This window comes from Oryza brachyantha, chromosome 3 (assembly GCF_000231095.2).
Source record: "Oryza brachyantha chromosome 3, ObraRS2, whole genome shotgun sequence".
NCBI lineage: Eukaryota > Viridiplantae > Streptophyta > Magnoliopsida > Poales > Poaceae > Oryza > Oryza brachyantha.
The window spans coordinates 26,159,394-26,178,546 of NC_023165.2; the positions used below are offsets into that span (position 1 = coordinate 26,159,394).

The following is a 19,153-nucleotide window of genomic DNA, read 5'->3' on the forward strand; positions in this document are numbered from 1 at the left end:
TTCGATCAATATGTTTTAGGGTACATGATACGCACCGGTATAGGCCCTACACACTTTTAATCCGGGGTGGTCCTGTAGGAACGAACCAATGCATTTGCCACTTGGGCACTACTGTAGGCAACTTTGGTCTACAAGCAGGTCGTACGCTGAAATTTATTTTTTCTAAAAACATCACATCAAATATCTAGACAACTAAATAGAGCATTAAATATATAGATGAAAAAAAACTAATTACTCCCTCCGTCCTAAAACAAATCAACTTTTCATTTTTTAATACAATGTTTAACTCTTCATTTTATTTAAAAATATTTTATGATTAATAATTTTATTTTTATTAGATGATAAAATATGAATAGTACTCTACATGTGACTAATTTTTTTAAAATTTCTTGAAAATTTTTTAAATAAGACGGATGGTTAAATGCTCGACACAAAAACCGAAAAGTTGGTTTTTTTGGGACGGAGGGAGTACACGGTTAGGGGAGTAATCGTGAGATGATTTTTTAAGCCTAATTAGTCCATGATTAGCCATACATGGTACAGTAACCTATATGTATTAATGATGGATTAATTAAACTTAAAAAATTCATCTCGTGGTTGCTAGGCAAGCTATAAAATTTATTTTTTTATTTGTGTCCGAAAATCCCTTCTAACATCCTATTAAATATTTGATGTACCACCTAAAATTTTTACTTTCGTTAATTAAACGGGAGCGTGGCAGCGTGCCCACACGGGCTAGTTCAACACACAGAATCGCAGGCCAGGCTTGACAGTGGACAAGGCGACCATTCAACACTGAGAGAAAATAAAGCAATATTTAGTCGCTTGAGCACTATCACACCGATCACTTTCGTTCTGTGCATCCACTTTATCTCTAAACAATCGCCATTAATGCATAATGCGATCTCACAGGAGCTAATTAGCCGCCACCGCAAAAGCAATTTGTTGGCTATCTACAATTGTATACAGAATTTATGCATGGTATGCGTCAAGTTTGATTCACAGTACAACGAGGGTAGGTCTCCTGTTATATTAGTCACAATAATTTGCACACCTGCTCCATATGGCTAATAAAAGCACATGATGACATGAACATCACCATCACCGACTCTGGATTAAGGGAATCTTAATCTAGCATTGTGGCACTAATTTTGCTTAACTAGCACTGGAGCTTCCCTGATCTTACCAGGAAGCTTACAAACATCTCAAGAGTCAAGACACCCAAAATCTGTGGGGGAAAAATGTCTTCTATTTTGTAAGGAAAGAAAATTCTCTTACAACTTCATTTCCGTACAGGCTGATTCACACATCAGAGTGGGAAAAACAATACTGCTAAAATACTAGTACTAGTGAAGAATAGGGGGAAAGAACGGCGGGGGCTTTGACCGGCGGTCAGAAGGTGGCCTTCTTGAGCGAGGTGACGGTGACCGACGAGCCGAGCGCGGAGGTGCCGACCTCGACGTCGAAGGAGTCGTAGCGGAGGAAGAGCTCGACGAGGAGGAGGCGCGCGACGAGTACGACGAAGTCCTTGCCGGCGCACTGCTTGTCGTGCAGGGTGGGCGCCGCCGTCTCGGGCCCGTTGGACCAGACGACGTGGCGGAGCAGCCGCGCGCCGTCCTCGCCGAGGAACCTGTCCGGCACGTACTCCTCCGGCCGCGCGAACACGCGCGGGTCCTTGGTCGCCATGGGCTGGTACCCGAACAGCATCTCCCCCTCCCTCACCTCGTAGCCGTAGTCGTGGCTCTCCACCACCATGTCCCGCTTCGCCCTCCCGTACTGCATCGCCACCGGCGGCTCGATCCGCAGCGCCTCGTACACCGCCGACTTCACCAGCGGCATCTCCGCCAGCGCCTTCATCGTCACCTCGCCGCCGTTGTCCCGCACGGCGCCGCGCACCTCCGTGGCCAGCCGCCCGTGCACCCGCGCCCCGGCACGCCCCAGCCACTTCACCAGCGTCGGGAACAGTATCTTCATGCCGCCGAAGGAGTTGAAGCACAGCGCGAAGAGGATGTTGTGCACCGCCTCCTCCCGCGCAATGCCGTGCCGCTCCCCCTCGTCGACGACGGACTTGGCCGCGTCGCGGAAGAAGTCGGCGAGGCGGTCGTAGTCCTTCTTCACCAGCGCCGGCGGGAGGCGCAGCGAGTGGAGGAGCGTGTCCTCGACGAGGGTGGGGAGGCCGAGGCTGAGCAGCGGGCTGAGCTGGAACAGCACCCACTTGGTGATCAGCTTGGGCCCGTCGCGGCCGAGCGCCGACTTGGCCGGGTCGCGGCCGAGCAGCGCCTGGCAGAGGAAGCCGAACGCGGCGGCGTCGTTGTGGACGCCGAAGTCCGCCTTGCCGACGCGGGCGAGGTCGTTCTCCATGAGCCCGAACAGGTCGCCGTACACCTCGCGGAACCCCGGGATCACGTGCTGCCGCCGGTGGGAGAGGAGGTAGAAGAGGAGGGTCTTGAGCGGCGCGTGGTTGGCCTCGGCGGGATCAAGGTAGGACAGCACGCGGTAGCCGCCGGTGAGCTCGGTGGACGGCATGAAGGTGCCGGTGAAGAGGTCGGTCTTGTCGACGAGCGACGTGTCGAACAGGACCGGGAAGGAGGCGGCGTCGAGCAGCGCCACCACCCGCGGGTCGCGCGCCACGAACGGGCCGGGCGGCATGTTCAGCCGCACCACCGTCGAGCGGTGCGCGCGGACGCGCGCCGCGAAGAAGCCGTCGCGGCCGCCGGGCCCGTAGAAGTACTCGTACCTGTCCCGGAGCGCGCCCACCACCGGCGGCCCATAATCCCCCGGCACCTTCCGCAGCGGCAGCCGCCGCTTCGGCGACACCACCTCCTGCCTGTCCGTCGCCGACGCCGACGCCGACGCCCGCGTCTGCCGCCGCACCGCGGCGCGCCCCGGCGACACGAACGAGATGCACGACGCCGCCGTGGCCATCCCCCTTGATCCGACGAACCACCACCTAGCTAGGAATCTGCAGTATCTAGCTAGCTCCAACTGCAAGTCGACGTGCAGGTGCAGGTGGTGTAAATTCGTCGAACAGTACGCGTGCAATTTAATCTCGGATCGAGCGTGTGGGGGTGGTGAGGCGGGCGTTGCCTTTTAAAAGTGGAGAGGAGACGCAGTCGCGCAGCCGGAGTTGGCGAGCAGGTGCGACGAGTCTACTCTAGTATTCTCTTCTCCGCCGCGTGTGGTGCGAGTGGGAAAACGTGGGGGTTTGTCTCCTTAGTTTTACCGGGCGGTGTGAAGCTGGCGCTTGGCGCGGCCGCCGGCGGGATGGCCGGCGGTGGCTTTCCTGCCCGGGGTCCGTGCCGGCGATGGGTGAACCACGTGGAGAAGAAGATGGGTACAGGCCACGGAACGTGTAGCACGCACCGCACGCGCTGGTCGGAAAAGGTGGTAGACTGAAAGCTGGATGGATGGCCACTTGATCCGCCCAGTAGCTCCCCGGCAGCAGACCACTCCCGGTGTAGCAGTACATAGTGGCGTGTACTGTACCAAGTATGGGAGCAGGTACTGTACTGATCTACGTACAATATGCACTATTTTTTAATCAGAAAAGAGAACATATACACATCACTGACACACGCACCAACCGCTTTGTTCTTTTAGCACATTTTTATTCTTAACTTTTACAAGTACGTTTCACAGACTACTGGACATGGTGTTTTTTTAAAAATATATACAAATATTTATATATATATATAGGTGCATAAAATTTAATTTTAAATGTAGTTTTCTTTTACTTAATTGGTTTTTAAGCGGTTTCCAATTTATAGTTGTGATAGCCAAACGGTTGTCTATCATATTTGTCAACCTTTACGGCTTCTTTAGTTCCTTTGAACTTTTTCAAAACATCACATCGAATATTTGAGTATTAAATTTAGATGAAAATAAAAACTAATTATATAGTTTGATGAGAAATCGTGAGACGAATCTTTCGAGCCTAATTAGTTCATGATTACACATAAATGCTACAGTAGCTCATATGTGCTAAAGACGAATTAATTAGGTTCAAAGGATTCAAATCGTGTTTCTAGTCGAGCTATGAAATTTATTTTTTTTATTTTTTTAAAAACTCCATTCAATATCCGATTAAACATCTGACGTGATATAAAAAAATTCTTTTCGCGAACTGAACCGGCCTTATGCTAACTCTCAGCACAACCAAGCGCAGAGGTAGCTGGCAAGGCTACGTATCAACCGACAGTACTTTGTAACAACAAGAAGAAATCAGCTTAACGGATTTGGTATCTAACGATTACATATATTTCTCGATGTGTGATCAGAGTGACGGGAGAGAGAAACGATGCGATGCCGGGTTGTTCGGGTGTGCGAGCATTGGTCGGTAGGTAGATGCAGTGACTCGCACGAGTTGAAGGCCAAGGCCAGCATTATTCCGGCGTCGATCTGGTCGGTGAGTGAGAGGGAGGGAACCCATTCCCCATTTCGCATGTGTTTAGTGGGAACCATGCCCACGGCCCACCAATACGTCCTACTGCCGCACTCAACCACAACCACCAGCAGAGGCAGCAAAACAGAGAAGATGGCACGGGCATCTAAATTTGAATCGGAGAAATAAATATATGATAAAAATTTATAAACTTTAGTTAAAAATTTTTTCCAAGGGGATTCCTAAAAACCCCTTTCTTGTATGCTTCGCCACTGACCACCGGGGCCCCCCTACGGTGAAACAACGAAAGATTCTCAGCGTCCTGCTCGAGCTGCTTCCGGTTGACACCGACGCTGCCCCTGACTTCATTTCGCCTAGTCGTGCGTGTGTATGGATAGACACAAGTGGACTCTTCAATCAAATAAGTTAAATTTTATTTTTAACATTTAAAAATTTATTTATCTAATTAAATTATAGTCGATCGTGCATTAGCCGCCTGTCTATCCACGTCATCCCTTAATTTTTTTATTGTGTGTTGGATTCCTTAATTTTAACTTTACACCATGTATTGTTTCTATTGTTTTATTCCCGTGTTTTTATTCTTTTGTTCTAAACAGGGTCTAGACTGCCAGTAACGCGGTACATGCGGTTCCATCCAGCTTGATCTGTAGCTTGACAGGCCGCTTTGTTTTTACTTAGATTTAAAGATTGGTTTCGCTGTGGACAAAAGAAGGGTAAATATGCGATAAAAAAACCCGACCTAGACGAGAACTCGTATAAACCTCTACCAAAAGTCATCCAAATTCAATAAAAAGATCCACATATAGATAAGATGATGTTACGTAGCCATGTAAAAATACATTATCCACACTTGACTTCGTATATGACATATAAAAGTAGTATATTTTGAACAAATTGAAATTTGTTATTTTCATCTCACTGTCAAGTCCAAACGACTTCATGCGAACGAACAGAAAAGGGAATTGGATCGAGAGTTGAGAATTCTACCAAGTACCAAGAGTGGAGATAAACAGCCAGAGTCACGATTCTCTCTTCATCCAGTAGACTTAAATTTGGCAGTAAAAAAAAATCAAATAAGACACATGGAGCTTCATCCAGTAGACTTACATTTGGGAAGCCATAGTGGGAGCCAAACGACACAGGTCATAACTTTTTAATGTACCTCAAGGTTCTAAACTTTTACATTAAAAATATGGTACCTTAAGATACTTTTTAAAGGATGGTAAAAAATCTCTTTCAATTAATAAGCTCAAAGTAGAAGAAGCATATATATCACATAAACTTTAGTAAGCTCCTGTAAATAATCATTCTATTGAAGTCTTAACTAATGGTAAACAATGTACTAACATGTGCATGCTCGCAGCTTGCAGTATGTAAATACGTGTGCAGAGCTGCACTGGTTCAAATATCACCAACATATCGAAGTTGTAGCCGGGTGCCTGAATCCACCAGCAAAATCATATAGTACAATTGAACACGGTTGCATTTTTTAGGGGATTTCTCGAGTTGGCCAGCTCTGCACCTCTATCCAACACCATAGTCCTTGGTTCCAGGAATAAGCATGCAGCCCAGAATTGCCTCCTGCAGGAATTCGATCATCTTTTAGAAATCGAGATGCAGGTAGATGGAAGCACAAGACGATATACAGGTGAGAGAACACGGCAATGACAACAACAACATTCAAATAACACATATTTATAACAAGTGAGTTTAACTCTTAAAATGTAGTATTATGTAATATGTTGGCTGGAAAGGTTGTTTCCATAAAGACTCAAAGTTTCTGTCAGCAGGAGATTTTAGTGTGCGAAATAAGTTGGCGGGTCATGTAATAGACAATAGAAATGCTAGTGCTCAGGCAGACAGCCCATAGTACCTCTTCAACAGAGTAACGAGGACTTACTTGTCCATAGGTCTTGGCATTACAACTAAAATTAATCACCAGAACAAGCTATTGTTAGCCATGGCTTCTCGGATCAGAAACTTGATGAACTTTTCGGGATTCTGCACTTGAGAATTGACCAACAACTCGTGCGTGAGGTACAGTGGATTCACCGGAAGCGAGAGCAACCACATTATCAAGAAAATATTGTTTTGGAAGCCTCCCAACAACATTGCCTTCCTCATTTCCCTCCTTATCCAGAAAGGCAAAATGAGGAATGCCTTCTACTCCAAACTCGTCCAGCTCTTGTTCCCACTTTGTGTTGTCAACATTTAACATGACAAAGTTGACACGGTCCCTGGGAAGAAGACTTATAAGTAATGAGCACTGAAGAGAAAATTAAAGGGAAAAAAATGAAAAAAAGGTGTTCAGTCAGTAATTGTATCTCAGGTTGAATGTCTTTTGATAGAAACTGGAGGAAACCTTTTGAACAGGACTTCTAAACTAGTTGATTAATTGTGGTCCATCAGTTTATGAATAGAGCAAGCACTTCCAATTTATTGTTATAGAGGTCTAGCTATTAGCTCAAATTCTACATGTGGTGTATTCAATAATCTGTATATAAGTAGATAGAAGAAAGGCAGACATTCAAAAAGGAGTTTATTCATCAGGAGAAAAAACTGAGGATTTACTTGTACTGTTGCTCAACTTTGTAGACATCTGGTGCTAACTCTCGACAGACTTCACACCAGTCTGCATAAAACTCCACTACAGTGGGCTTGCCATTTGAAAGAGCCTGCAGATGTATTATCAGGTTAGATTCAGAGGCATGTAAAAAAATGTCTTCAAAAGCCAATTTGAAGTGCCAGCATTAAAGGACTGTTTGTCATTAAAGTTAGTCGCCATAGCACAGGAAAGAAAATATGCATACCTATTAAACAATAGACAAGTCATACAAGTGAAAGTTTTAACATGTAACAGTGTCAAATCTATTAATTAGAAGAGTTAAAAAATCTATTAATTGGAAATGATGGCATTCCAACTAATGGAATAATATAATACATTTACTAAACAAAACATTTCAAATTATCATCCAAAACAAAATCTTGTCCTAAATGATCAGATGTTTAACTTAGCTTGCCTAGTGCCAGAAACATCTTCTCATCTTAACTTGATGAATTTTGTGTTTCAAATAGCACACATAAAAATTGTCATCTTGGGTGTTCATCTTCCTTAGTGAACACAAAAGGTTTTGGTCAATCCCCCCCCCCACCCCCCCCCCCCCCCCCCCAAAAAAAAAGCTACTACAATGGGTGGCTCTTAAATGCTAAAAGTCCAATACAAGCATATGAATTACTTTGTTTAAGTACATAACATTGCAATGCAAACTTTCCCCCAGTTCTTTTCATTGCGGGGTAACTGTTAGCACGTAGAAATTCTGCATTGTTTACTTCTGTCTTCCAGTAATAATGGTTTGAGTATAACCCTCAAGGGAGAAACGTTAGGAGCTGCTAACCTCTTCATATGGAGTAGCATTGGCAGCAAGATCTTTGAGAGAAACGCCTCCAAAGTCGAGTCTTTGAGATGCAAAGAGGCCCACAGCTGCAATAGTGGAGAGTAGAGCTATCCTTCTGCTGAGATCCTTATTGGGGAAAGTTGGAGTCCCAGCATCCTGGGATGCACTACTTGTCTCAGCCTTATCTTCAGTCGAGTCATCTTTCGCAGCCTGCTCATCCTGAGGAAGCAAAGAAACCATCAATATTCAGAGTCATTGAAGTATAGCACTACAGCTACTGAACTAGTCTAGTAAACATGAAGCGTATTTGTGACTCTGTGCTAGTTAACCCCAAATTAGCATGTATAGTTGGGGTCATTGAAATGTAAAGTCCCAGAAGCTAAATTTTATGCCTTTTCATCAGGTCAACAAGTCAGCAAGCAATATATACTCCATAGAACAACACTACGAGTCTACAACGACGGAAAAAAATATATAAATTCAACTTTTTTTTTTCGAGGACTCACCGTCTGCGGCTCCGCCGAATCGGGCGGCGCGACGCAGGCGAGGGACCCCAACCGGCGACGACCCCGTCGCGGGCGGAGGCTGAGAGAAGAAGCCGGCGTCGAGCGGCGGCGGAGGCCAGCAAGGCTCGTGCGGAGGTCGGGGAGGAGCAGTCCCGTACACCTCGAGGCCACGACCGCCATCTTCCCCGATATCTCCCTGGTTTTCTCTTCCCAACGTTAGCCTGCAACGAGACGGCACGGCGCAGGAGGAAGAAGAACTACCGTGCAGGCAGTGACCACCCGGCCCGGCAAGGGTCAAAGCCCCGAGGAGGGGGAGACGATGATGATGTGGGTGGCCGCCGCACCGCCACGTCGCCCGCAGCCGTGCCAACGAAACGGGCTCCAGAGCAAACAAAAGCCCAGCACGCGAGCAGTCAGTCCAGCACCATACTTCTTCCGGCCCATCGCGCCCTTGCCCGGCGAAACCATCGAGCCACTCCAGCCTCGCTCGCCGGCGAAAAGAAAAACAAAAACTGTCTTTTTCCGCGAAAAACTCCTCCTTTCCCCACTCCCCAACAAAACCGCGCCGCGCCGCGCGTCGTGCGACGGAGACGAAAGCCCAGCCGAGCTGGGGCCCGGCAGCCCGTGGCCGCCGGATGATTGCCGGCACTAGCCGCGCAGCTGGAGCTGACCGGTGGATCGGGTCACACGCAGGCAGGCAAGCCCAGCGGCGGAGGCGATGATGCAGGCGATCATTCTGTCCACCGCCCGATGGCATTGCCATGCAGCTAAGGCTGGTTTAGTTCCTAATTTTTTTTAAAAAAAACATCATATCGAATTTTTGAAAACTTAAATGAAGCATTAAACATAGATGAATTAAAAAAACTAATTACACAGTTATGTAAGAAATCTTGAGATGAATCTTTTGAGCCTGATTAGTCCATGATTAGTCATAAGTGCTACAGTAACCAACATATGTTAATGATAGATTAATTAGGCTTAAAAGATTCGTCTCGTGGTTTCTAGGCTAGCCGTGAAATTCGTTTTTTCATTCGTGTAAAAAACCCCTTCTGACATCCGATCAAATATTTGATGTGACACTTCTCCTAAAAATTTTCTTAATCTAAACACCACCTGAATGCAAAGCATGCAATGCATGTACGCACGCTTGCGTGCCAAGCTGGGCTTGTCCGATTGTTTGTCTCCATCATCAGGAATGCCCCCCGGGTCCCTGCAGAATACAAAGCGGAATTCATCAATTGAACGAGATGCAAATGCTGCAAACATACCGGGAGAGCAATAATGGGCAGTGGACAGTGGTTGTGCGTATTCATTTTTATTTCTTCAGAAGAGGTTGGTCAAGTCTTGTGCGAGAGAGAGTGAAAGAGAGGCCCACATTTTGCTACACGCCTAGATCTTGGTATATAGTTATATACTACTATTTGTAGTTTTATACTGCCTCCAGTTGTGCGTTAGCACTGACGCTTACCTGCAAATGCGTCCAAGTGTTGTGCGGCATGTGAGCTGTGGGCGTACAATCATACACTGATTGGTTATCCTGCTTGATACATACACTAGCTGTGAAGGGAATGTTGATGGATTTGTTTAGGCCAGTTCAGAAGCTTTGTCCCTTGCTCCGTGCTGTTACCGCTGTAACTTTTCTGCTCTGGAAATTCTTCATTTCCACCCCCCATTTTGCAGATGCAGGTACTGAGATGTTTGTCCTCTTTCAATAGTGTTTTGCTCCTACGAAGGAACAATCAGGGTAGGCCTCATAAGTCCTGTCAGATGAACATGTTGTGAGTTTAAATGTCGGTACATTGTACTCCATGTTTATTACAGTACTCTTCCGTCCCAAAATAATTTTATTTCTCACTCATCATATACATACAAATATAAAAGCTAAAAGATTTTATTAAATCCCAATATAATTATCACATACTTAATTTATTCCTAATGTATGTATTCCTTGTTTTTACAAACTTTGATACAATATCTACTCAAAAATAATATTTAAGACAAACTAATAGACAAAAATAATCTTATTTTATGACAGAGGTATACTATTATTAACGAACAAAGGAGTAACCATAGGTCATGTTATTTTGTTGGGTAAGAAACCGGTGCGTAAAAATAGTAGCAATTAACATATGATTAATTAATTATTGGCTATAAAAAACTTTAAAATGGATTCATATGATTTTTAGAGCAATGTTTCTATATTTTTTTAAAAAAAACATATTATTTAATAGTTCGGGAAGCATATTAGTCGGTAGACTCTACTAACATGACGAAGGCTAAATTTAGTACACCCAAGCAAGGATATCTGGGTGTGCAAAGTACTGTACAATGGAAAGTATGTTATTTCTTGAATGCATAGAGTGCAAGAGTTGTCAAAGCATGCACACTCATTACCTTAAGATTAGGAAAGGCAGTGGATCAACAAAACTACAAAAGGCTCGGGAAAGGTTGCTTGGAGCAGGACCGCATGAAATGACTCTCTCTGTTACTTCCATAAAGGTTTCACAAAGCTGAGACACACCACTAGTCGCTCACACCCCATATAGTCCATGGCATGCCTCTCCAAGATTGCCAGTATCTGCATTGTAATCTCTAACAAAAACTGCTTCCATGCTAATGTGTCGCTCCTGATTAGTTTCTTACTCCTGACAGGGTAAACGTAATTTTGATATGGAATGAACAAGATGCGAAAGGGACAGACCGAACCACACGTTGTGGGCTGTAAGTTCATGATGACTATAGCACACATCAGTCTTAATGAACATGACCGGACTCACTCATCAGAAACGACTTCACCTGGCTTGAGGACATCAAACTTTCAGACTCCTGAGTATAGGCCTTGTTTAATTCCTAATTTTTTTCCAAAAACACCACATCAAATTTTTAGACACCTAAATAAAACATTAAACATAGATGAAAAAAAACTAATTACACAGTTAGGTAAGAAATCTTGAGATAAATCTTTTGAGTCTAATTAGTCCATGATTAGCCATAAGTGCAACAGTAACTAACATGTGCTAATGATGGATTAATTAGGCTCAAAAGATTCGTCTTGCGGTTTCTAGGCTAGCCGTAAAATTCGTTTTTTCATTCGTGTCCGAAAACCCCTTCCGATATCCGGTCAAATATTTGACGTGACACTTCTCTCAAAAATTTTATTCATCTAAACACCACCATAGAATGGTACTCCAATGTTGCCACGGTACCGGTAGCACTGATATGGTTCTTGACCTTAGCCTTTTTCTCGGACTCCAATGCTTTGAACACTTTTGGTGGTGTTTAGATTGAGAAAATTTTTAGAAGAAGTGTCACGTCAAATGTTTGATCGGATGTCGGAAGGGGTTTCCGGACACGAACGAAAAAACAAATTTCACGGCTAGCCTGAAAACCATGAGACGAATCTTTTGAACCTAATTAATCCGTCATTAGCACATGTTGGTTACTGTAGCACTTATGGCTAATTATGGGCTAATTAGGCTCAAAAGATTCTCTCAAGATTTCTTTCATAACTGTGTAATTAGCCTTTTGATTCATCTACGTTTAATGTTTTATTTAGGTGTCCAAAAATTTAATGTGATGTTTTTGGAGAAAAATTTTGGAAACTAAACAAGGCCACTTCTGAGAGAAAATGCTTTGAACACTTTCAGAAAGTTGAAGCAAGCTATTCGCTGCCTTTGCACATTGCTGGGCTACTAGATTCCGTGGGTTTCTGCAACCTCATCACCCACAAGCCCTGACCTGAGAGAGGCTGAAACCAATGCCCATACAACCACAGACATCTACAGCCTGATGCTGTGCAGTCGTGCCATGAGTCATGCAGTCATGCCAAGCCTCCACAGTTCCACAGTAACACGCACTCCTGAACAATCTATTGCAGAATCCGAGCAAAGTTAAGGTTGTCGTAGCTAGTGTTGTTGGCTTTGCGCCTTTTCTCCTTTGGTGTGTCCTCCAGGCCATGGCGCTGCCAGGTCCATGTCCAGCACACGCAGGCACGCCCACGCACTACACTGACATACCACTGGCACGAGTGCTGGGTATTGACACAGAAGCCTCTCTTTTTTCAGGCGGTGAGGAAGCAGCCGGATTTGGGGCTCACCTTCCAGAGTTGTTGCCTTGTAATCTACTGCATCCACCAGTAACCTGCATCTCTCCATGTACAGCTATAAAAGAGAGAAAGGCAGTAACACACTGGCAGGTACGCCAGGACACCACCACCTCCAGTCTTGATGACCGGATCACGCCTTCACATTTATTATTGTCCGATCAGACGATGATCTTCCCTCGGCTCTCTGCAGGGGCGGCAGCTGGAGTTCAAAGTTCAAAATCCAGGTTTTTCAGAGCACTTCTTGGCCTTGGGCTGACAAAAAAGATGGCTGGATCATACTGTATATGGATGTTGGTTACTTTCAAGACGTGTAAAATTTTTTGGGTACTGGATAAAAGAAAAAGGAACAGTCTTTGCCATGGTCTATTGTGCGCTTGTGCCGTAGATTCCTTCATTCTTCTCGTTGTTAGTACTTAATTAACCTGACCCGCGGTCACTTGAGGTTAAAATAATGGTGCCTTTGGTTCATGACTTCATTTTATCGAGATGATGTCTGAATCTTGGGATGATTGCTTGGTTTTTCCAGCACATATTTGTAAATGAAAAAAAACTTTTATATATATATTTTTAGCGATCTAAATGTCAAGACTAAAAAAACAATGATAAACAATTTTAAATCAATTTCAAATTTAAAATTTAATGTTTGGCTTATAAGTATAAGTATAAGCGAAAAGATGACCACGTCATATTAAAATATTGGATGTTGAAACTCTACCCGATAGATGGTGCTTGTTTTGGAATGCACCCTAGTATTTCCTAGCAGGAATGCAAATTTATAGAAAAAGAAAGGTTCTATAAATGAGTTCCGGGTACTGTAGTTAAATTCTTGTGTCAGTGTTACTGTACATATGATCTCATACGGATGATCGGACAGCTCCAAGCATACTGCGCCATTCCAAAATATAAACAGCCTAATTTAGTTTGCAAAATCTTTTTCAAAAACATCACATCAAACTTTTGAACACATATTTGAAGTATTAAACATAGTCTAATTATAAAACAAATTTCAGATTTCGCCTGGAAACCGCGAAACGAATTTTTTGAGTCTAATTAATCCGTTATTAGCACATATTGGTTACTGTAGCACTTATGACTAACCACGTCCTAACTAGGCTCAAAAGATTCGTCTCGCAATTTCCTCCATAACCGCATAATTAGTTTTAATGTTCATATATATTTAATGCTTCATTTAGGTGTCCAAAGATTCGATGGGATGTTTTTGCAAAAAAAAATTTAGGAACTAAACAGGGCAACAGATTTAGGTTTTAAATCTCATTTCAAACATAGTTGTTTGTGACACTATTTATACTACTACTTGGCATATCAATCATTTCCTTTTTTTTTTCATTTTATCTTTACCCACCCTGCCACCGTTCATTCCTCTCGTATTTATTAAGAGACGTCATACTTTTTCTTCTTAACCTTAATTAATACTTAATAAACCTAGAACTCTTAAGGATCCTTTGGAATGTTGTATTATCAAAACAAAGGCCAAACAACATACTTGCAAATAATTTATAAATAAAACTTTTATATAAATATTTTTAGTGATATAAAAGGCCAAGGCTGAAAAATAAACTTTAATGAAAATCCCTAAATCAATTCCAAATTTAAGGTTAAAAATTTAAATTTTGACTTATAAAAAAACAAAAACAAAAAGATAGGATGCATCATTAGACTGCTCTATCCACCAAATCCTATGTATTGGAGAAACACGCGAAAGTTGTAACAGTAACTGTTTAGATTGATCATAGAAAAAACTCGGGAATTAAAAGATAGATAGACACAAAGTAATTTTTCAAGAGGTTGGGCCTCATATTGGAAATTCTCCAAGATTCCTATGTTTTGATGCATTACTACGAAATTTTAAAGTAATTTGGAAGAGACATTTCTTAGTTCCAAAAGGCCATATATAATTTTTTTTTACATACAAACCTAATCTTTCAAAATTACCTTCGTTTCAATGGAGCCATTATATTTAAGAACGAAGACAGCAGTAAAAAAAAATTACTCCACTATTGAGCAGTAGCTGGGTGGTGAATTTTGTACTTACGTAAAACAAGTTTATAACTGTCGCTGCATAGAGTAGATGACAATCTTGCAGAAAGAGACAGTAAAGCATTAGATTAAGAGATAAAGCATTAGATTAAGTGAAAGCAAGTACGGATGGTTGGATAAATAAAGGGCTAATGGAGGATACGTGCTTTTGAGGCAAGCCGAATAGCATTCAAAAAACCAAAAATGCCATCTTGTCTTCGTCTTCCCCCACTTGGGAATCCTTCACTTCCCACCTAAAACCAAGCATCAGAATAGTAAACCATTATTGCGAGCTCCCTCGCCTCTCCCTGATGTCCTTCCTTCCCCTTCTCTGATTCCACAGCGACAGCAAAACATCACACCCTTCCTTTCTTCCGAGAAATGCCCTAGCACAAAGCAGAGTTTTTTTTTCTATTTTTTTCGCCATTGCTGTTGTCTGCTTCGCTCCTCCAAGGATCACGAGATGCAGGGGAGGAAGACGAAGAGCTCCAGGGAGATTGCCCGGGAGGAGAAGCAGCACCACCAGCAGCAGCAGCAATCTAGCAGCTCCAAAGGCCAAGCATGGCAAGCGACTGATTGAGCTCTGTCTCTGTCACCGGTTTCTGCGACCGATTTGCTGTCCTTTGATCTCTAATCTGTGTCTTGTGTTCGTCAGGTTTTGCACCACCGGACTGCCCAGCGACGTCGTGATCGAGGTGGGCGACATGACATTCCATCTCCACAAGGTTGGTGAATCCTATCGCCCACGCCGCTCCATAAATTTCCCAGTTTTTTTTTTCCCAATCCTCTCCGTGATGCATGGACTCTGTTGCTTGAGCACCTCTTTTCCTTGATCTCAATTAATTTGTTGCTAAATCCTGTGCAAATCTCTGTCATGATTCATGAGTTCGTGTGGTCCATTTCTTGGTGTCGGGCTGTGGAAAGTGTGTTAAGAATTTCTGCAGTTGTTGCTATCGAGAATTAGCTGCTAAAGGCAGTGCCTTTCCTGCAGTTCCCGTTAATGTCGAGGAGCAAGAAGCTCCACGACCTCATCACCAACAGGGAATCGCGCGCGGCAGGTGGAGTGGAGCAGCAGGAGGAGGAGGAGGATGCCGGTGAGATCAGGGAGGAGGAGGTGGTGCTGGAGGCGGACGAGGAGTCCGACGTGCACCGCATCCGCCTCCCGGCCTTCCCCGGCGGCGCGGAGGCGTTCGAGCAGGCGGCCAAGTTCTGCTACGGCGTCAAGCTCGACCTCACGCCGGCCACCGCCGCTCCGCTGCGCTGCGCCGCGGAGCGCCTCGGCATGTCCGACGACCACTCCGACGACAACCTCATCTCCCGCGCCGACAGGTTCATCTCCCACACCGTCCTGAGGAACCCGAGGGACGCCATCCGCGCCCTCAGGTCGTGCGAGAGTCTCCTCCCCCTCGCCGACAACCTCGGCCTCGTGTCGCGCTGCGTCGACGCCATCGCCGCCAAGGCCGCCGCGTCCACGCCCACCGCCCTCTTCGGCTGGCCCGTTACCGATGCCGCCGGAGGCGGCGCCGACCGTCCGCGCCGCAAGAACAATGCCGGAGCCGGGGCGACGTGGTTCGACGACCTCGCCGGCTTGTCCCTCGCCACATTCACCCGTGTCATTGCCGCCATGAAGGAGAGGGGCGTCGGCCCGGAGATCGTTGAGGGCGCTCTAATCGCCTACGCCAAGCGCTCAATCCCGGGCCTGTCACGCTCTGGCCGGCATATAGGCGGCGGCGGCGGCGGCGGCGCCACTGCTGCCGCTGCAGCTCCGCCGTCATCGGACGGCGAGCAGAAGGCGCTTCTTGAGACCGTCATCGCCAACCTCCCGGAGGAGACCATCAAGAGCAACGCCCACACCGGCACGGCCATGGGCGCCACGACGGCGCGCGTCCTCTTCGGACTCCTGCGCACGACGAGCATCCTGCAGGCATCGGAGTCCTCCCGCGACATGCTCGAGCGGCGCATAGCCGCGAGGCTCCCCGACGCGGCCGTCGACGACCTGCTCATCCCGAGTTACTCCTACCTCGTCGAGACGCTCTACGACGTCGACTGCGTCGAGCGCATCGTGCGCTACTTCCTCGAAGGCCGAGACGCCGACGAGGGCAACGACGACAGCAGCGAGCCAGCGACACCGGGAAGAGAGGCCAGCCGACGAGCCATGCTCTCGGTGGGGAGGCTGATGGATGCCTACCTAGGGGAGATCGCTGCAGATGCCAATCTGAAGCCGGACAAGTTCTGCGACCTCGCCTGGGCATTGCCGGACGGCGCCCGTGTCTACGACGACGGCCTCTACCGTGCCGTCGACATCTATCTCAAGGTGAACGAACACTGACCTCGCGTGTTCTCTCCCTTTTCAGCACAATGCCATTGCTTACCAGTGACTGTTACGATCTCAGGCTCATCCTGGACTGAGGGAAGAAGAGAAGGAGAAGATCAGTGGTGTTGTCGACGGACGCAAGCTGACGCTGGAGGCCTGCACGCATGCGGCGCAGAACGAACGGCTGCCGCTGCGGACGGTGGTGCAGGTGCTCTTCTTCGAGCAGCTCCAGCTGCGTCGAGCCATTGCACGGACGATCATGGCGAACGAAGGTGGGGCAGCTGGCCAAGGGGAGGAAGAAGGCGACAGTGATGCCGGTGGAACATGGCGGGTGGCGACAAGAGGGAACCAAATGCTGAGGCTGGACATGGACAGCATGCGAAACCGGGTGCAGGAGCTGGAGCGTGAGTGCACCAGCATGAGGAGAGCCATTGAGAAGATGGACCGGCGAGGTGGCGGCAGCACACCGGGGGAGAGGGGAGCAACGCCGGCGATGGAAGGGCGGTGGGGATCAATGGTGACGAAGAGATTCGGGTGCAAGTTCCCGGCGCAGGTGTGCCAGTCACAGCAGCGCACGGTGGTGGCGCGTCCTCGCCGGCCGCGGATCGAGCAGAGCCCCTGAATTCTTCCAAACTGCACATCATAGCTTTCACTTCCTTGTTTTTGTTGTGTTGATTTTTTACTTAGATTTGTGGAAAATGGAAGGTTTATTGAGTTTTACCGTGTTTGATCATTGAATTGTAGTTGTGCACAATTGTTCAGTGTCATCTTGATGGCCAATGGATCAAATCATACGTTGGCTAACCAAAGTGATTTACAAACTTTAGTGAAAGAACTCAACTACTGATGGATGGCAGTGGCAGAACTGGTGGATAGACGGCTCACCAGTAATCCCCGCAGGAGCAGGCGCCGTCCTTGAAATGGTGGAACCGCTTGTTGTCCCTGACGACGATCTCGCGGCCGGTGACCTTGGCGATGAGCTTGACGGCGTTGTGGCAGTCGCCGCAGATGCGGAGGTTCTTGATGACGCGGAGCGGGGTGCCCGGCGGCGTGCTTACCAGCCCGAACGCGATGGCGAGGCGCTCGCTGTGGTACATGAGCGCCCGTGCCTTGGCATCCTCGTCGATGTCGTGCAGCACGTAGCGGGTGTCCGGCACGTACCCCGCCGCGCGTATCTCCTCGTGCAGCTCGCGCACCTTCTCGTACGCCTCCCGCCGCTTCGCCTCGTCGCCGTCCTCCTGCAACTTCCTCGGCGGCCTCGACGCTCCCTCGAGCGCTCGCCGCGCGTCGCCGCGGGCGCCGAGCTTGCAGTACAGCGTGGCGATCATGCACAGGATGGGAGTGGCGATCCCGGGCAGGGACCTGGACAGCAGGCGATGAGCCCGCCTGAGGGAGGACAGCGACCGCGCCTCGCCGCAGGCATGGAGGACCGCGGCTTGCTCCTCCGGCCGGAGGTCCGCCAACGCGCCGGCGCCGCCTCGGTGGAGCATTTCGTCGAGCAGGTTAACCGCTGCCTCTGGGTTAGGCTCCTGGCACAGCCTCCTGAGCACGTCGCGATCCACATACCCCCCTGCACGCGGATTCCGTTCAGCACCCGTGACGGCGGCGGCGGCCCTGGGAGGCGCGGAGTGGAGAAGCAAGCGGCACCCACCCCGGGGGCGTCGACTCCCCGCCGCCGGCGCCGGGAGGAAGCCGCGGCAGCAGGGGCTCGCAGCGGCTGCAGAAGGGGATATACGACGCGCGGGCGGCGCTGCGACTCGGGGAGATACTAGCATGTTCGCCGGCGATGCGGGGGGCGTGGTGGAGCAATCTCCGCCTCGCGCCGGGAGGGAGCGGGTCGCCGTCGGAAGTGGAAGGCGCAACCGGAGCCGGTGGAGCGAGCAACACGATGGGGCCGACGCATCCGGCCCATGTAACCCTTTATTGGGCCGAGCGACCGTCGCAAGAAGACGCTGATGCTTACTGGGCTGGACAACAATAGACACTTTCCGTATGGGCCCAGTTTATGAAAGGCTTTAATTAGCTAAAAATAACGTACGCCGTACACTACACGAATGTAGGGCTGCTACCCAACAATAAACTGGCCGCCGAAACGAAATCATAACGGATTTACGTACGACACTGGCCGTGTACAGACAAGGCAACCTCCAGGTACAATAGCAGGGTATAAGCTAGCTACAAGCATATTTTAAAGAGATAAGAAATGATAGAAGAAAGGCGAGCTACTAATTTGTAGTCAGCTGCACGGACTCCAAAACATAGCATGTATATGACATGTGGAACCATGTACTAATGTTCTATAGGTAGCTATTGTATGAATTAGCTATTAGATTAACTATAAATAAATTAGAGCTAGTATTTAGCTATGCTAGTGAACTTACTTTCAGAGGACAC

At 47.3% G+C, this 19,153-nt stretch overlaps 4 protein-coding genes across 6 annotated transcripts; 1 reads left to right on the forward strand and 3 right to left on the reverse strand.

Moving 5' to 3' along the window:
• Nucleotides 1-1,258: 1,258 nt before the first annotated feature.
• On the reverse strand, nt 1,259-3,174 carry LOC102701808 (allene oxide synthase 1, chloroplastic). The gene has a single exon (XM_006651786.3). The coding sequence runs from the start codon at nt 2,923-2,925 to the stop codon at nt 1,393-1,395; it is 1,533 nt and encodes a 510-aa protein (XP_006651849.2). The 5' UTR covers nt 2,926-3,174; the 3' UTR covers nt 1,259-1,392.
• A 2,274-nt stretch (nt 3,175-5,448) lies between these two features.
• LOC102713340 (thioredoxin-like protein HCF164, chloroplastic) lies at nt 5,449-8,574 on the reverse strand. Of its 2 annotated transcripts, none has more exons than XM_015834698.2 (5): nt 8,304-8,574; nt 7,798-8,016; nt 6,974-7,077; nt 6,276-6,639; nt 5,449-5,983 (listed from the first exon to the last, which is right to left on the reverse strand). In XM_015834698.2, the coding sequence occupies exons 1-4, from the start codon at nt 8,481-8,483 to the stop codon at nt 6,357-6,359; spliced, it is 786 nt and encodes a 261-aa protein (XP_015690184.1). In that variant the 5' UTR covers nt 8,484-8,574; the 3' UTR covers nt 5,449-5,983; nt 6,276-6,356. The 2 variants fall into 2 exon arrangements, with proteins under 2 accessions (XP_015690184.1, XP_006650652.1); XM_006650589.3 differs by having other exon boundaries at nt 5,452-5,983; nt 6,303-6,639.
• Nucleotides 8,575-9,353: 779 nt separating this feature from the next.
• On the reverse strand, nt 9,354-18,604 carry LOC102713887 (pentatricopeptide repeat-containing protein At4g14050, mitochondrial). 2 transcript variants are annotated; one of them, XM_040522264.1, is made up of 3 exons: nt 17,645-18,604; nt 9,772-10,063; nt 9,354-9,513 (listed from the first exon to the last, which is right to left on the reverse strand). In XM_040522264.1, exons 1-2 carry the CDS (start codon nt 18,532-18,534, stop codon nt 10,012-10,014), a joined length of 942 nt encoding a protein of 313 aa, XP_040378198.1. In that variant the 5' UTR covers nt 18,535-18,604; the 3' UTR covers nt 9,354-9,513; nt 9,772-10,011. The 2 variants fall into 2 exon arrangements, with proteins under 2 accessions (XP_040378198.1, XP_006650653.2); XM_006650590.3 differs by lacking the exons at nt 9,354-9,513; nt 9,772-10,063 and adding an exon at nt 12,596-12,660.
• On the forward strand, nt 14,664-17,595 carry LOC102713612 (BTB/POZ domain-containing protein At5g66560-like). The gene is made up of 4 exons (XM_015834761.2): nt 14,664-15,009; nt 15,101-15,170; nt 15,437-16,759; nt 16,839-17,595. Exons 1-4 carry the CDS (start codon nt 14,909-14,911, stop codon nt 17,379-17,381), a joined length of 2,037 nt encoding a protein of 678 aa, XP_015690247.2. The 5' UTR covers nt 14,664-14,908; the 3' UTR covers nt 17,382-17,595.
• Nucleotides 18,605-19,153: the final 549 nt, after the last annotated feature.

What these genes read in the sequence shown, in the direction of transcription:
- LOC102701808 (XM_006651786.3), bottom strand. Translation starts at nt 2,925, where the DNA reads ATGGCCACGGCGGCGTCGTGCATCTCGTTCGTGTCGCCGGGGCGCGCC.
- LOC102713340 (XM_015834698.2), bottom strand. Translation starts at nt 8,483, where the DNA reads ATGGCGGTCGTGGCCTCGAGGTGTACGGGACTGCTCCTCCCCGACCTC. An exon ending in ATTCGGCGGAGCCGCAGACG is followed by an intron (nt 8,017 to 8,303) that starts GTGAGTCCTCGA and finishes TTGCTTCCTCAG; the next exon opens with GATGAGCAGGCTGCGAAAGA. An exon ending in AAAGTTGAGCAACAGTACAA is followed by an intron (nt 6,640 to 6,973) that starts GTAAATCCTCAG and finishes TCTTCTTCCCAG; the next exon opens with GGACCGTGTCAACTTTGTCA.
- LOC102713612 (XM_015834761.2), top strand. Translation starts at nt 14,909, where the DNA reads ATGCAGGGGAGGAAGACGAAGAGCTCCAGGGAGATTGCCCGGGAGGAG. An exon ending in AGCTCCAAAGGCCAAGCATG is followed by an intron (nt 15,010 to 15,100) that starts GCAAGCGACTGA and finishes TGTGTTCGTCAG; the next exon opens with GTTTTGCACCACCGGACTGC. An exon ending in TGACATTCCATCTCCACAAG is followed by an intron (nt 15,171 to 15,436) that starts GTTGGTGAATCC and finishes CCTTTCCTGCAG; the next exon opens with TTCCCGTTAATGTCGAGGAG.
- LOC102713887 (XM_040522264.1), bottom strand. Translation starts at nt 18,534, where the DNA reads ATGCTAGTATCTCCCCGAGTCGCAGCGCCGCCCGCGCGTCGTATATCC. An exon ending in TGCTCCTGCGGGGATTACTG is followed by an intron (nt 10,064 to 17,644) that starts GTGAGCCGTCTA and finishes TTCATCTGACAG; the next exon opens with GACTTATGAGGCCTACCCTG.